Raw genomic sequence first — 18,428 nt, 5'->3', positions numbered from 1 at the left:
AAGGGAAACTGACATCGCTCAGGTGGTTAATAACGGAATTTCGTTCTGAAACTACTTGAAATAGTGGCTTGTGAATTTCAGAGATAACTAAATAAAAAAATTTCATTATTCTCACGATATATTAGAGGTGTTCTGCCACCCTTTTCTTACCGGCTGATCGATGGGTCTGCACATTTTTTCTGAGGATTCTGGATCCTGAGATCCTCAGTGAATACAATTTCAGCATTAACTAAATAATAATTTTGATCGTCGATTTTTATAAGCTGAGGGCGAACTGCCTCTTCTTGCTACCCTGATCAGAGTCCCATCTCTCCGAACGCCCCTCAAAATATCTCCCGCAACGCTATGGCAAAAAATAGGTCTTAACTAGATAATGACGAACAAATATCATGGGTCTCTCACTACTATTGAAATGAATTTTTCCGTTATCTTTAAGAGCTGCAACTACTAAAAAAATATATTAATTCGTTAATTGAGCTGAATGTCTCCATCACAAAACTATCATATTAAATCTTATATACAAATAGGCAAACATGTTTTCTTTGCATCCGTTTTACGGCTAATTTATAATTGAAAGAAATAAACAATTCATTCGAAAGGCACTTTGAATAATTTCAATCAAATTTCAAATTAGTTTAATTTAAAGTTCTAATGTATAAGTATATGCCTCCTAAACATAAGCTTTAATTTTCATATTGATTAAAAAAAATCGTAATCAGCGGTTTAAGGGTAAGATTTAAATTAAGATTAACTACAAAGATGAAGGTTAAAGTGCATATGTATAAGTAGATGGAAAGAATAAGGCAAAGATAAAAATAAAGAATAAAGAAAAAGACACCTAAATATAAACAAAGAGAAAGGAATCATTTTACTTAATACGTATTTAAATTCCTGATTTGAGGTCTATGAACATCTTACTTAAGCGAATGGGCCTTGCACGATCAAAATACTTGGATTATGGTGTAATTACAAAGGGAATGGTTAATGGTCGAATTTTCGACTACGGGCAATACTGGATCACATAAATATTATTTTATGGGGTAATTTGAACTTGTAGGAGATTAAAGATTTTTCGTTACCAGTTTGGCAAAATTTGCTATTATCCTTACCGCATCAAATACGAAATTCAAAATCAGCTATCTAGGAGACTTTCCCGTTTCCTTTTGCCCTTATTATTTTCATTTCTCTCTATTTTTTATCCTGAACAGTGTTCCAAAAATGGAAAAATTGTTTCGGCAGAAAAGTAAATATCAGGAATGTTAGTAAGAGGGAGACTGTGATGTAATTTTTAAAGATTTTTTTCACCAACCATTTTAAGCAAAAGTTAGAATTTGTAAATAATTTAATGGAAAATATAATAAATCTTATTGTACAAAAGTACAAAGAGAAAACAGCTGGAAATTTTGAAAGAAAAACGGAAAGTTTTTACAAAGTTACTGCCTTCTCAACAATTTTAGCGCAAAACTGTAGAAAAAATAAGTTCTACCCCGCCGAAAATATTACCATATTATTATTAAAAAGATATTTATCTAAAATAATATAATATATATATATATATATATATATATATATATAGATGTATATAATTGGTGCTTACACCCTCTTTGGGTGTTTGGCCGAGCTTCTCCTATTTGTGGTGTGCGTTTTGATGATGTTCCACAAATGGAGGGGCCTACAGCTTCAAGCCGCCTCCGAGCGGCAGATATTTTTTATGAGGACCTTTTTCATGGCAGAAATACACTCGGAGGTTTGCCGTTGCCTGCCGAGAGGCCACCGCTATTAGAAAAAGCTTTTTCTTCATTTTGGTCTTTCACCGAAATTCGAGCCTACGTTCTCTCTGAATTCCGAATGTTAGTCACACACCAACCCATTCGGCTACCGGCGCCAAATAAATATATACCGTCAAAATAAATATATACTTTATACATACCTATTTATTTACTTGGCTTTGTTTAGTTCATTTTATGTGACTTAAAGGGATTTAGTGAATGCCGTTAGATGAATTTAGTGGCTTGTAGCCAGGCGAACTCATACGAAATTAAACATTTATTAACTTTATATAATTACAATACACACTTCAGATGCTTCCGCAAAACTAAGCTATATAGCGCGAGTTATGGCCGCTATCGCAACCTACACACACACCAACACAAGAACCACCAGAAAAGCCACCAAGGCAAGAAGCTAACCGATCATCAACACCCACAAATCTTTTCATTTCAAATTTTTTCATAAAAATTAGAAAATATAAAGAAACATCTATTGTTGTGAACGGCAAAAAGTTCAAATGCATGTTTACATATTACACTCGAATTTCTCACCCTAATATTGGTACTGGTAGTAAAAGTCCTCACCAGGCATGCAATCAGGATTTTTTTTCATGGGGGCCGGTTTTATATAAAATCCTCTCAATGTTCTAAAACAAAACTTATAATAAAACAAAAATTAAAAGAATTGTTCAATGAAATAAAAACATTAAATCTAAATCATAAAGGAACACATAAATACATGTCGTCCCCTTAGTATTAAAATAGCCTATCAATTTTTTGATGTTTTGAGAAAATGAATTTCAAACTTTTTGTCGAAAGTAGCTCTCACTCAAATCTCGTAATGTCTGTAAATATTTATTATTTTTTGACTGACGTTTTGACCCACTTTGTGGAACTAGAATTTGACAAAATTTTGACCACATATAAAATCGACGATGGAGAATCCAAAAATTCAAAAAAAAAAAAAATAATAGCCTATGAGCACATAGGCTATTGTTATACTAAGGGGACGATATAGTCTCATGAAAATATAAAAACTGTAATTTCAATTGGACTCGTCGCTTATATTCAGCAAATTTTTCTAAAATTATTTCCACCGTAGGAATTTGAATCTCTACAGATATAAAGGTAAGCTGCCTATTCAACCGCTCTTGTGAGATCGTACTTCTTAAATACACTCCTTCTCACTTGAATCAGACCAAATTTCTTTTCAGTCACCAAAACAAGAATGGTTTTATAAACATTTGAATAATGTTATAAGAAAAGTGATTGCTGGGAAAATAGTCTTCTCTTGATGGTAGTTGTAAATTCTAACTCACTTTGCCTGAACAAGTTATAATTTTTGGTTCACTTGATAAAGCCCGCAGAGAAAGTGTTAAGATGAAAAGACGATTTGATTTATTTAATAAAGTGCATGTCCATCATTCTTTTTTTACAATTAACTCAGAAAGAGGATTTGGATTAGACATATAATTTAAAGAATTCGTGGACCAAGCTACTTCAATCACATTTTATCTTCAAACTGTCTTCTATTCTCATACAATGTTTCTTTCATTCTAATAATAAATTATTTGTATTTCTTTAATAAATTACATATGTTGTATTTCTTTTATATGTATGTATACATGCCAAGTATCATTTCTGCACAGCTCAATGGTTTTGAAGTTTGCTTTTAGCCTTTCCTCGAATTTCATATTTCAAATTATTTTATTTATACCAAAGATTTAATTTCATCTGAAAATCTTCTAAGTCATCGCTACAAAAAATATATATTTCTTTTAATTTAGTATAGGATTATCATCAAAACTCGAGGCATCATCGAGAAAGTGTTTGAAATCCAAGGATTATATTTTTATGTTTTAAAAATCTATCTTATCGATTGTGGAAGCCAATCCAATATTTCGATCCCTTTGTGCTGTGTTTTCATGATTGGAAAGTTTGTCTTCTTGTAAAATCCAAAGTTGGTTAGTTCTTCAAAACATCTTCGCAGCCAGCACTAATAATACTTTTTAGTAAATTTTATTCATCAAAACTGCATTCAAATAAGCGGTGAACACACCGGTCACGCTTCTATTAGACAGATTATATATACAGTGATCTACGATAATAAGCTTCCACGCTTAGTTTTTCAGTAACCGCAAGCCTTTTTTTTTTAATAATTTTAATAATTTTTTGTACTTGAACACCAAAACTTCGCCCTTGATTACGCCCATAATCCTTACTCAAGCAGACAAGGTACATACTGCGTGCTTGCACTTGATATGGTTCGTAGATGCTGAATCAGCTCTGGTAACGTATCATATTAACATTATGAGACATATCTGAAATGTAAATATTTTTACAGTATACATAAAAAAGTATAGATATTACTAAAGTACAGTATTTCATTTAATTATATTTGGAAGTACATATTAATTAACGTCTGCTTTGTCTAAACCTACAATAAATGTGATCAAGGATTAGAAAATATAAAAAGTTGATTTACTGTAATTGGTTTTGCATATTTGCCATTATCTCTTTGGATTTGTGAATTTTTGAATACTTATATAGGTAACGTATTCGTAAGTAAAGTAAGTGAACTTGAAGGGAAGATTAACTTCTGCACTTCTATCAACCAGACGCTGTTTAATATTCTAGCGTATTCGCTTCTTCCAGCTCGCTGCTCAGAACTTTGTTTTGATATCTTTTTGATTGGTTTCTTGAGCTCAAAGATTGTAGTAGTGATGATATGTGGCCCAATCATGCTGTTATTCCCTAGTGGAGATCTCTCTAGGGACATTTCGGCTTACAAAAAACAATTAATCAGCAGAAGCAAAATTACACGAATTAGTAAGTAAATGAGAAATAGAAAAGTAAAGAAAAGAATATAGTACAAAGAATATAATACATATCAATATATACATAGGTATGTATATATATGTGTATAATTGGCGGAGCGACCGCTTTTAGAAAAAACTTTGTGTTTCATACACGGAGATTCGAACCTACGCACTTCCAAATGGTAGTCACGCACCAACGCATTCGGCTACGGCGACCGCCGAATAACGACTTATACATTTTATTTATTTTCACTTACTCAGATTGCGTTTCTCAGTCCCTAAGTGACACTTTGGCTGACTTCCTAAAAGTCGGTGCGCTGCATATGTACAAAGTCAAATGATCCTAAATAAAAAAGTCTATGATGGGTAATCGTTTGATGCCTAAATCTCTGAATCAAGTTATTGATACGCATCACAAACACAAGTCGTTCATCACAGATTTGTATGATGCAAATCATCGTAGTAGTATTAAAAATTTGCATCGCAGTGATAAATTGCAAAGGAAATCAGTCTTTAGTGGTATCAACCAAAGTAGATGAAACGTTTTTTGTAATGGAACCTTCGACACGATACTTCTCGGTGATAGATCGGCGATTTCGAATTCGCAGGCGATCACATACCGTTAGCGAATAGAGTATTTCTAGTTCTTCGAACCGTTAGCAGCTCGAAAATTTTTTATTTTTCGAATCGTTATCCAATGGAGATTTCTGCTCTCCGATGATGTGTGATTGTAATTTTTTTTCAACTTTATATTTATGGGAATAATTTAAATATTTAAAATTCTTTTACACATTGCCAGTATTAGATAAATGAAGCGGGAAGCGCATATTTTTTGTTAGCACAATAAAAATATGAAATTATTTGTCACGTGCAATTAAACACTTAAAGAAAGAAAGGAGTTGTATAATGGCCGTCTTTCATTATATTTAACTACTTTAACGTTTTCAGTGAATCTCTTGAGCTTTCTATTTCAGACTCTTTTAGATTACAAGATATTTTAAGGGAATTATTTTATAAGTTATTGTTCTCAGCTGGATTGTTATAAATATAAGTTGCATAGTTAAAAACTCAGATCTACTGCATACGGAATATTATGTATTACTAAATTGAAATTGAAATTGATATATTTGAAACTTGGTTACAAACAAAGAAGACTGGTGAGTGTATTATTCAAATTCAAACGCTTTGGAAATTTTTGTTAGCCACTTTAGTAGCAAAGTGAAAGAAATGCAAGCGCATTAAATCAGGATTAGGATTATAGTAGGAAACGAACGCTGGTTCGAAAGAGAAATCTGATTTCCATCTGAATCTCCTGTCTTGCAATAAAACTTCTCATATGATCAGCCAGACAAATCTTTTGGTAACTACCATTTAAAAGAGAAAAGGCAATCCACTTTCTCTTCATCTCAAAAGGAACTAACTCTTACGGCACGGATGAGATTGATGTCTACTGGAAGGAGTGATGCTGTAGAGTAGGTTTTTATTTGCAACAGTGTCCATAAATTGTAGTCTCCTGGAAAAAAAGTATAACAACGTGAATCTTTCCTCTAGGCCAACTCATAAAAAAGGGCAGAGAGCAATATCATTTTTGAATTCAGGATCCAAAATTCATTTAGATGTGGCACTGAATTGCGCTAAAATCCAAAAATCACCCACTGTTTGCCGTCTCCAATTACACAAGATCATAACTTCGGAGGATAAAGAAAAAAGTAAATTTCGGTCCGTGGCGTCGCGCTTTTGTTACCAAGTTTGTCGTTATAAAACACTACAAATAAAGAAAACAAAAAAGGGGTGTGATTGACTGCGATTAATGGCAAAATATGTAAGTGAAATTGGTTGAAAATATGAATTTCACAAAAGAAAGTTTTTTACAATCGCGAAGTAACAGAAAGACTCGATTTTTCATTGCGGAAAATGTAAACGAATACGAGCTACGTCATCAACTTTTTTCTCAGATTCGGTTACAAACACGTGGTTGGTTGATTACGTGATCTTTAGTAATTTGATTTTTAGTACAAGATTTGTCCATCCGAAACAAAATTATGAGAGTAACTTTGGCTGTTAGGGAAAAGGGGTCAGGGGTTGACAGAAGGACCCAAATGAAATGAAAACAAAAGACGTAAAGTGAGGTTATTTGAATGGAAACAAACATTGCGGTCATCAAATTGTGGCAAGTTGTGTGCATTATAAATTATCATGACGGAAATACAATTACAATCGAAGTGATGATTTTAAGCTTCGTAATTTCTGAAAAATACTTCGTACTGAAAAATATTTAGCAAAATATTACCAGTATATTAAATCTGAAACAATTTGAGTTACCGTGGGTTTGCCTTCTATTGCCTCAAGTAGTCGCAAATAACAGGAGATCCATGACGAGAACATTTGATGAAATTTGATCTCTTTGCATCTTCGTATTTTTAATATTATTAAGACAACTTTGATGTCTCATAGAATTTGGCGCCCCTGAAAACAAATTTCAAAAGTAATGTAAATAATAAAATTAAATTATACTGAAAACAATTACAATAATGAAAACTATAAAGTATACTTACTTGTGAATATATGGTATTATTACTTCAGTCTAAGATGAGAATGATAGATTGCATTACGTTCTGTACATAGCGGTCTAGGACACAAATGCTTTTTCTTTATGCCGATGCCTAAACTTGGGAAATGCTTCACAAAAATGTGCGACTCGGGTTAAATTCAACTTCCCTCCGGGGGATCTGAATACACTTTTCCAACAAAGCCGCGTCCAATGGGAAATTGAAAACGCTTAAATATTTATATGACGGCCGCCGTAGCTGAATGGATAGTAGGTTCGAATCTCCGTGCATTAACATCTAATATTAGATTAAATTGTCTAACAGCGGTCTCCCCTCAACAGGCAATGGCAAACCTTCGAGAGTATTTCGGCCATGAAAAACTCCTCATAATAGGCGTTTGGAGTCGGCTATAAGTCCCCCCATTTGTGGAACTACATCAAGACGCACATCACAAATAGGAGGGGCTCAGCCAAGCACCTAACAGAAGTGTACTCGCCAATTATTTATTTTATTTTTAAATATTTATCGATATCACAATTTAGAACCATACTCCTCATAAGTGTAAATATTAACTTTAATTTAAAAAATTCTCGCGTAATATAAAATAACGAGCTTTTCAAATTTACGTCGTAATCGTAAACAAACCGCCGTCATGATCCCTTATTATGTCAGCAAATCCGCAAAATCTTTCAAATTTGCGATAGCCAGGTAAAAGGCTGATATTGGCCACATCCTTGCATTCTGTACATCGTGATATTTTTAGGATATCACATAATTAAAATTCACCAATCATCCCATGGGCTTTGCTCAATCAATATCAATTGCCGATGCGGACAAAGAGTAAAAAAATAAGTGCCAAAGCAATTAAACTTGAATTTACTGTATTGGCTGAAACTCTTGTAAATGTAATTGTTTCTCATTTCCACTTCGTATAACTCCAGTTGGCGACTCCGTTTTAAGTCTATCTTCAAATACAGTCAAACAGTTACTGTACCCACTGATAGTGAGGGACATCGCTGAAGACCGTTATAGTGGTATTAAACCTGCAAAGTGTTAAACCTGTGAGTACGAAGCAAAAGTGAATAAATACTGATTTTCAGCTTATTCTATACGAGTATATATATATATACATATATATATATATGGTATATATATCTATATATTTAATGTATGTACACATGTGTATGTAAATACATAAATTGTAAATAGAATGTGATAAGTCTGTTATCGTTTTCGACTCATTGTTGTGCCGTACTGTCAGTACTCCGTGCTCTTTTTGTGTTCTGCGATTAGCTTTGAATATTATCTGCTGGTGCAGCATCTCAGCTGTGTATTCGAGTAGAATTTATTGCGGAGTGTTGACAAGCAACAAAGTGTTACTTAATGTTAAGGGTTTCCAAAATATTTTGAGCCTTAAGTCGGTGTGCCGTTGTTTGTAATCTAAAATTTGTAAATGTTATTGTGGAAAAAAAACTATACAGTTATATCACAGTGAGTTAATGTTTCAAACTGTGTTTAATTTTGTTTGTTATTTTGCGATTATATAATACAATTTGATTAAATAAATATTTAGTAGTTTCCGTTAACTACTAGCATGTCAGATGCAGATGGTATTCTAAGCAGGGACAACAGGTGAGTTTTTCTGTCAAAGAAGTGCATACTTATGTAAATGTATGTATATGTGTATGTATATAATTCAGTATTGTATAAGTATGCATGTACATTTGGTGGCCGCCATAGACTAATGGATTGGTGTGTGACTGCCATTCGGAAGTGCACTTGTTCGAATCTCCGTACATGAAACAAGAAATGATGGAAGGATAGCAGTCGCCCCTCGGCAACTAGCTCCTCATAAAAAACCATCTGCCGTTCGGAATCGGCTTAAAACTGTAGGATCCTCCATTTGTGGAGCAACATGAAGACGCACACCACAAATAGGAGGAGGAGCTCGGCCAAACACCTAACAGAAGTGTAAACCCTATTATATATGTGTATGTATGTACATTTTTACATGTTTTGTTATTAAAACTGATAAGCTAAAAGGGCTTTCACAATCTGGTGTATTGGAAGCATTTTTGGAATATTTTGGTCCGATTGAGGAATGGAAAACTAGTATAAAAAAACGAAACCTCATTAAAAATAATACGAAAACGGTAATAATCCTGTCAATGTACGTATATACATACATACATACATATGTACATATCCATACACATACATATTTTATACTACAGTTCGTTCATAATCTATTGATTGCCACCGCAATAAGGCTTTTCATACACATAAAGGTATATATGTATACATAAATATGTACGCCAATTTTGAGTAAATATAATAAGGTACAATTTTAATACTTGGATTATATGCGAGTTTTTTACCTTAGCAGAGAAAAATCGGAAATTAGTCGAAAGTAACAATGATTAGGAAGAGCTTAGAAATTTCGAGCTTTTTTTCAACTTTTCAGCCTGAATTGAAACGTCAAATTTGTTAGAGCCAGCGTTAAGCGTGCAAAAACTTTTCTTAATCAGTTTTTATAATATCCATAAAGCAATGATATTGCTAAAGTCACCTGATTGGTGTACAATTACCATTCGGTAGTACCCGCGGTCAAAACCAGCTGTGGGCACAGAACACCAAAATGATAGAAGAGCTTTTCCTAATGGCGGTTGTCCCTCGGCAAGCAATGGCAAAACTCCGAGAGTAATTCCATCTGCCTGCCATTCGAAGACGGCATAAAATAGCAAAAGTAGAAACAAGAATAGAAATCACAAAAAGTACCCACAAGAAATATAAAAAATGAGATGTTCGGTACTGAAAATGTCTGATATAAATTTCGAATCTACATATTCATGGGAATATAGAGCTACTACCTACTAAGGTTATTATCATCAGAAATAAGAAATATCACCTATTGCAATTAATTATAAAAGGCAAAATAGAAACAAGATACAGATTTGGTCGAAAGCATGGTAAACATAAACTGTTCACTTAATATAAACAATTAGTATGTCGGATGACCCCGTAGCCGAAAGGGTTGGTGCGTGACTACCATTCGGAATTCAGAGAGAACGTAGGTTCGAATCTCCGTGAAACACCAAAGTGAAAAAAAAGTTTTTTTAATAGCGGTCGCTCCTCGGCAGGCAATGACAAACCTCCGAATGTATGTCTGCATTAAAAAAGTTCCTCATAAAAATTAAAACTGTAGGCCCCTCCATTTGTGGAACAACATCAAGACGCAAACCATGAATAAGAGGAGAAGTTCGGCCAAACACCCAAAAAGGGTATAAGCGCCAATTATACCATATATATACATATATACATTTATATATAATATATTTATATGTTTATATGTATGTTTTTGCTGTCCCAATTCATTGATTCTCAAATAACGAATACCATTCTTAGAAAAACTCATTTTCTGCAAGCATTGAAATAATAGCATTTTAAAAGAATTTTTTATCTATTAAACTTTCATTCAATGGATTCATTTATAATATATAAGTATGTATATCGAGTATTTTTTTAACTGCAGGAGAACTATCTATATCGTTAACTATGGTTTGACAACTGAGAATAACCAACTGTGTTGACATTTACGAGGGAGGTTCAATAAGTACCCGTGTTAAAAATGAAGACACCATTTTTTATTTTTCAACATAGTCCCCTTTTAGCAGGATATACTTCGTCCAAAAAATAGGATTTGTCGAACTCCTCAAATAACACCTCTGTCTCGGCGATGACTTCCTCATTTGAACTAAATTTTTTTCCCGCGAGCCATTTCTTCATGTTAGGGAACAAGAAAAAGTCGTAGGGAGCCAGATCGGGTGAATACGGGATATGCGGAAGCAATTCATAACGCAATTCATGGAGTTTGGCGGCGGCAACTCCGGATGAATATCCTGGGGCGGTATCGTGTTTTTTTCGCCAAATGATCCATGAGATTGAAGCCGTTCGCATCCCAAAAGTCGTCGCCATGACATTTCCGACCAATAGGACTGTCTCCCCCTTCTTTGGATCATATCCACCGGGAGAAATCCATTGTTTTGATTGTTGCTTAGTTTCTGGTGTGTAATGATCAATCCAGGTTTTATTAAAGGTGACAACTCAACGCAAAAATTCCTTCGGATCTCGCTTAAATTGCTCCAAACACTACTTCGAAGTTAACAGCTGTCCACCGTGAACAATCGCGGCACCAATCAGGCTGACAATTTTTTCATCACCAACTTATCATGTAAAATTATAAATGCCGTTTCGGTCAACACACCTGTGGCCTCTGTTACTTCGCGCATTTTCGTTCGTCGATCATCATGTTGTGTACTTTTTGAATGATTTCCTCGTCTACGCCTGTCGGGCGTCCTGATCGCTCCTCATCATAAACGGATGTTCGCCCACATTTAAGTTCGTTGAACCAATATCTAACTGTGGTCATGGATAGCATCCAACTTTGCCTATCGTCCCATAGACAGCATCCAACTTTGTCTATCTTCTCCCATTTTTCCCCATCCAAAAACAAAAAGCGAATTTCCGAACGATATTGCTCTTTTTCCAAAGCATTCGATACTGCTTGGGTGGAAGGAATCTTATTTAAAATGTACAGGAAGTTCAACTTCGAAAAAAATCTTTGCATAATGTTGTATAGTTATTTAAAAGAGCGATCATTTTATGTTAGAGAAGGTATATTTAATTCTTTCACAAGAGACGTTAGCTCAGGTGTGCCACAAGGTTCTTTGTTGGGGCCAATTCTCTATAACATCTTCTTAGCTGATTTCCCTGACCCACCGTTAAGTTCCGAAATTAATAATTGCGATATTAAAGTGCTCATATACGCAGATGATATAATTATATTGGGATCTCACCAACGCATAACCAAAGCTAATGAAGCCGTTAACTCATACCTAAATGAATTAAATACATACCTTCACAAATGGAAGCTAAAACTAAACTTCAATAAAAGCGAAACAACTATTGTTAAAGGAATACGTAAAAACTTATATCCAAATGCTCGTAAATATGAGCCACAAATTAAAATAAATGGATTCAACATAAAATACAAAGAACAAATCAAATATTTGGGCATAATTTTGGATTAGCAAATTCACCTTTGTAAGACATATAGATTTCATTTTGACAAAAGCAAAAATAAATGTTCTTTAGCTATTGTAATTTATTAAGAAGGCAGGGTGGACTATCGAACTGTATTAAAATAAATATTTACAAACAAATAATTAGACCAATCATATCTTATGCTCATCCGATATGGTTCAACATTTCATCGAGCCAAATGGAAAGACTCAGACGTTTTGAACTATATGTTTTAAGAATTTGTAGCGGTCTTAACCGCCAACCTTACAGAAGTGGTACTTTTCGGAAAAGAGTTTCTAATAAAAGTTTATATGAAAAATGTAAAATATCACGCATAGACTTTTTCTTAATGAAATCGTCAGTAAGATTTGTTGATAAACTGACATTCATAGAAAATGAACTGATAAACAAATATCTGTCAAAGGCAAGGGAAATATCATTACCTCTAACAGAAAAACATTTATCACCAATATATTTAAAAATACTAAAAAATAATAATATGTTACATAAAAATAGTAAAGCAATATATTATCAAAGGCGATACAATACTTACAACTTCAACGATGAAAATTTAGTTTATAACATTGATCAATTTATAGCCAAATAAATTATAGAAGTTTAATATACGTTATCTCCTTTTTAAGCCCTTTTTGGGAGAATATAAATAAGTTTTAAAATTATGCCAAAGACATTCCAAATAATAATGATAACCTATTGTATAATCAAAAGAAAAATAAGTTTTAAACTCCTAGATAAATACAAATGTATGTTAGGATAATGCTAAATAATCTAATTTTATCATAACTTTGTAAACTCCTATGTTAAAATGATTTTGGGCAATAAATGAAATGAAATGAAATGCTCTTTTTCCATCTTAGCGAATAGCATGAAACACATCTTACTCGATTAGCCAAATCCAAAATAACCTAACAATCAATCTGAAATTTGTTTTGCCGTCGTTTGATAGATATCATCTTGAATCGCTTAACGCCAGAACAACGCTTCCAAGTAGTTGAAATTTACTTTGAAATAAAAAATGGCGAGCAAGACGTCGCAAGTTGCCATAGAAATCCCCGCTTGTTCCTAAAAAGTTGAATAGTAATACGTTATCAATGATAAATTTGATTGAGTTTGAAGTTGAGTTGAAGTTTATTGGCAAAAAACAAAATAGTGCTCCAGTCGGTTAAACCATTTTTGATTTGTTGAACGTTAAAAATTAATTTAATGCTTTTTTAACTCATTTTATCTTATAGATCCGCCCCTTTTTTGCAATTTAAGTCGTAAAAGTCCTTACAAAACATATTAGCTTCAAATCCTGTGCTTATCGGATATTTCTATGAATAGTTATAGCGTGAAAATTTTTTATATTTGAAATATGATTATTTTCTAAATGTAATTACATGAAACGCGCATACGAGTATAGAGATTTGTTCCACCTCAGTTTAGGCTGTCAAGGCTTGATATATAATATTTAAATTTTCGTTGCGAACTCTTTTCATCTATACTTTTTAGGTCTTGTCCAGTATTATAAATTCAAATAGTATTCATTCATTGAAGTTTAAGTAAGTCATATTCGCTTATCGCCTACCGAATAATTTTGTTCGACTAATATGGTATTCTAATATTCGATTAACCCATAAATGTTTGGGGAAAGCTGATGAATTCGAGTCGTTTCGGTAACGTAAATCCGAATGTTGTGGGTTCGAATAGTAAGAGCCCTCGTACATATTACGTTTTGGTTATAGAAAATAATGGTTTTAGTAGTGGTTAAAATTAATATTATTTTTACTATTTGTATCTGATTGATTATTGAAATATTTCGTATTTATGTTATAATTTCAGCGAAAATCAAAAACTCTTTTCGGTACTTAAGTCCTGTGCGAACCTCGCGTTTTACGACGATTACTGCGAAGACTTCGGTCTATCGGATTATAATTTTTGTGTTATGCAAAAAATTATATCTGTTAGTGGAAACATTTCTACAAGTAGCTTCGCCAGTGATGACTCCATTGGAGATAATATTCTGGAGGAAAATGGAAGAATATCATTGGCTTATGAAAATTTGCGTACAATACCCGGACGAATCGCTGAAAAGTTTACCACCCATACTAAATGCTTAGATCTTAGTTACAACCGTTTCGAAAATTTATCGTTTTTATCATTCTTCGATGAATTGGATACGTTAATATTAGATAGAAACTGCACTTTGGATGTGAATACACTGCCGTTTTTAGAAAATATCAAAATTTTGTGGTATACTCGTACTTATATAATAGTTGTGGTTTTCATGGTATATTTATCATATTTCTTTATTTTATTTTGGACAGGATTAATAACTGCAATATTTCAAATATGGTTGAATGGATCCATCGCATACAAACACATTGTCCCTCATTGGAACATCTTTCATTGATGGGTAATCCCGGTGTAAATAACGAGTTTGTTTATTCCATGTCATCAACACAAAAAGCGACCTGTCAGGAGATGCCGTTGCCACCCGCTGATATAATTAACTACCGTGAATGCATATTCAATTCCCTGCCACAGCTAAAAACCCTCGACGGAGTTGCGCGAGATAACAAGCTATTAAAACATCAGCAAGTTAATTTCACATACAGTAGCACCGGAAACAGCCCAGTATCTTCCTCTTCGAGTAACAAATTAGGCAAAGACGAAAGAAACCAACAAATTCATCCAACGCCTAGTTTTGGGGATCTTTTTCAAATCAACAAAAAAAGAAAAAAAGTATATCAGATGTCTTCTACACATTAGCTACATAAGTATCTGCATTATACAATGTTTATGATAGTTTTCTATGTATGCAAAGACTTATTTCAAAGTGCGGTACTTATTCAAAAAACGTATCATTTTTTATTAATATTTAACTGCTTCGAGTTACGAAATACTTATAATTTGTGATACATTGTATTAAAAATAAAAATTTAGTTAAAGGCATCAGAAAATGAATTCTCCAAGAAAATAATTAAGTGTGAGGTCAACTATCGGATTTCGAAAACAACAATACTCAGATATGCCCAACCCTTGAGCTCATGATTGAAAACAGTTCTTGTGCTTTCACACGCTAGTTCCGTGCAATCAGATACAAACGATTCAAATAGGATTCTATGCGGCATGCGGCTCTTCCCTACAGCAAATACAATAGGTGAAATGTAGGTCCCAGCTTACACATATTTATATAAACAATTTGCGCCGAGCTCCTCTTCCTATTTTTGGTATGCGTCTTGATGTTGTTCCACAAATAATGGGACTTTCAGTTTTAAACCTACTCCGAACGGCAGATATTTTTTTTTTTTGTTTTTATGAGGAGCTTTTTCATGGTAAAAATACTCTCGGAGGTTTATCATTGCATGTCAAGGGTCGACCACTATTACAAAACACTTTTTCTTCATTTTGGTGTTTTACTGAGATTCGAACCTATGTTCTCCGAATGGTAGTCACGTCCATTCTGCTACGGCGGTTATAAGCTTCGCAAAAATTGCATGCATTGACGTGGGGCATGGCTGAAGTAAGTAATTCACAAGCCTTATGAATTGTTACACTACATCACAACAAAATCACTAGAGTGAAAATATACGATGCTTTGAATATATTTTTACATATTCTTGCCTCCTTGCCCTCTGAGTACTACCTACCCGTTTCATAGTATTCAGTCGCTCTTTATCAGTTTTGAAAGCCAAAATTGTATCCATCCTTCTACAGATTCTACATGGAATAGGTACTGTGGGTACGTACATAATAGGGAATCCGAGTGTAGTACAATGGACTTAATTGTGTCTGAGTGCTGCACTTGCTAGTTGCCCGCCAAAGAGAAAACCTAATTGTTCCAAGGTAGATTTATATTGCCCCCTTAAATTGAGACCGGGCGACAGTCTTTAATATACATTTATATATACACAGGTTATTTTTAATAGTGAAAACCGAATTTTGTATAAATTATGCTTGTGAGACACATACAGCAACGACTGATTGGACGAGTGTGTGAATACGTGTGAAATGAGCGAGCAGAGTTCTGCTGATGAGTACCCAGTGACGTGGCAGCCGAAGTTACTCCCTCAATTTCGTTGTTCACCATAGCTGAAGGACAAACCTGGTAATCTACCATCCTTGGATATATGTATTTAGGTCCCTATTTACATATATTGTGTGTCATTCAGCATACACATAGTAGCTTGTTTTCTTAAATAACATTAATGTCATTCATGTCTACAGTTGGTTTTGAAACCAAGGACCTATTCGGCTATAACGTTCGCTATATATGTTATCAAGGAGAATGTATATCAAGGAAAAATTAAGAGAATACTTACGTATTTGACCTTTTTAATAACTGATTAGTAAAGGCAAATAAAAAAAATCGGTAATCTAAATTAAAATAATAAAAATAGGATTACTAACTTTACTTATTTTTCGCCCTCAAACTCAATTGCGCGGTGAATTATTCTCGAACAAATCCACGAGTTATTTTCCAACTTTAATTTTATAAGTTTCTCCATAATTATTATGTGTGAGAAATATTTTTTTATTCCAATCAAATTTAACACTGATTAGGTTAGGTTCAGAAGTTTCTAATAAATGACTTCAAATGACATACTGTTTTTCAATATTATTTCGTTATGTTTACAGTCCGCTATAATAATTAGGCAATTAGCTTGACAAAATATTTCAATTGAAAAAGTTTGCTTAAAACTAAGATAACAAATTATCGCCCCTATAATCCGAATTTTCGTACTTACAAATTCGTAGCTCCGCTCCGCAAAATATAAAAATGGTATGCTGGAATTTGTTCGTATCTCTCTCACGCATTGCCAACCAAAAACAGGTAATTCGAAGTTCTTAATAAGTTGTTTTGACAGAAATATGTAAATAAACAAATATTATTGAAATTTAAAACCAGGATTTATTATCAATTATAAGAAAATTTTATTAATTATAATAATTATATCATGTAGCCGCTGCTTTTTTGTCCCAGGAGGAAGAATCTGCTTCAGCCAACAATTGTATAACATGCCAAAGAGAAAATGTTATCCGTACGTTTTTAAAATGGGCTTATCTATTGTTGATGGGCCCAAGCTCTTCAAATGCTGAGTGACACTACCACAAAAAACTGCCTATCATTTTTGGCACCTTTGCAAATGCTCGAGCAATGTCCGTCCTTTTTCTTTCACATTCCACCATTTCTTCCTACTGTGTGATCTTGATGTGATCTTTGTCTTGACAATTTTCTAAAAATGTGTTGAATCTTATTTTATGCGCAATTCAATTTACATATTTTTTATAACTCTTACGTTATACAAGTTATTTTACTATTAAAAAAAACGTTCAACACCGACACTAGTTGTTCCTCGTACAAAATTTCCGTAAAAACATTAAATTGACAGCTACGTCGGATTTCAAAATTACGAAACAGCAACACGGACTATCCAACAGAGTATGGCTGTGTTCGTAAATGCAACATGACGCGCAAACTACAATTGCATAACAAACAGAACGTTCAGAAATGCCAATATTGCAGCACTGCAATAATCAAGCGTTCAAAAAGACAACAATTCTATCAGTTGTCACTCATAATTTCTATCAAAAAATTGTTTACTGCATTTAACTACGATGTCTGATGAAAAGTAAGCAAAACTGTTTTATTTTAATTTTTGTATTGAAATTTAGTTAAATTATGTTAATAATAATTGTATAAATTATTATTTTTAAATTTTTAGTGAAAATCTCAGTAATGCGGAGACACAGTTATTGCTGAGAGTACGGTTGAATATGGAGGACGAGTTTAAATCGGGTAGAAGGAAAAAAAATGTATTGTGGAAGAAAGTTTTCACCGAAGTTAAAAATGTAAATCTCAATATAAGACTGGACAGCACCACAGCGCAGAGAAAATGCTTAAATCTCTTGGTAACGTACAAGCGCATTAAGAAAAGAAATAATTCTTCCGGTAGAGAAGCTACATCCTGGAGGTATTTTGAAGACTTCGACGAAGTTTATGGTACAAGGCACTCAATGACTCCGCCAACAGCAAATTGTTAAAGTGAAACTATAAATTATTAATTTTCATAAAACTTATAAAACCTTACTTTAAAAGTGGCCCAATTCATTCGGAAATGGGAATAGAAAAGGTCCTCGGGAAACGACTTTATTGTTTTAATAAACGATTTGTTTTTAGGTATTTTTCTTTTTAAAGACAAACA

The 18,428-nt window shown here is 33.4% G+C and overlaps 1 protein-coding gene and 1 long non-coding RNA gene across 5 annotated transcripts; one reads left to right on the top strand and one right to left on the bottom strand.

The window, feature by feature from the left end:
- Positions 1–3,928: 3,928 nt before the first annotated feature.
- Positions 3,929–17,694, bottom strand: LOC128871923 (uncharacterized). 2 transcript variants are annotated; one of them, XR_008456078.1, is made up of 3 exons: positions 7,144–7,795; positions 6,911–7,054; positions 3,929–4,090 (listed from the first exon to the last, which is right to left on the bottom strand). It is a non-coding gene; the product is annotated as an uncharacterized LOC128871923 (long non-coding RNA). The 2 variants fall into 2 exon arrangements; XR_008456079.1 differs by lacking the exons at positions 6,911–7,054; positions 7,144–7,795 and adding an exon at positions 16,971–17,694.
- Positions 8,367–15,186, top strand: LOC128871922 (leucine-rich melanocyte differentiation-associated protein-like). 3 transcript variants are annotated; one of them, XM_054114098.1, is made up of 4 exons: positions 8,367–8,628; positions 8,714–8,769; positions 14,062–14,472; positions 14,547–15,186. In XM_054114098.1, exons 2-4 carry the CDS (start codon positions 8,732–8,734, stop codon positions 14,989–14,991), a joined length of 894 nt encoding a protein of 297 aa, XP_053970073.1. In that variant the 5' UTR covers positions 8,367–8,628; positions 8,714–8,731; the 3' UTR covers positions 14,992–15,186. The 3 variants fall into 3 exon arrangements, with proteins under 3 accessions (XP_053970073.1, XP_053970072.1, XP_053970074.1); XM_054114097.1 differs by having other exon boundaries at positions 8,711–8,769; XM_054114099.1 differs by lacking the exon at positions 8,714–8,769.
- Positions 17,695–18,428: the final 734 nt, after the last annotated feature.

This window comes from Anastrepha ludens, chromosome 2 (genome assembly GCF_028408465.1).
Source record: "Anastrepha ludens isolate Willacy chromosome 2, idAnaLude1.1, whole genome shotgun sequence".
Lineage (NCBI taxonomy): Eukaryota > Metazoa > Arthropoda > Insecta > Diptera > Tephritidae > Anastrepha > Anastrepha ludens.
The sequence above is the reverse complement of the archived record's forward strand: the minus strand, read 5'-3'. Positions and strand labels throughout refer to the sequence as shown.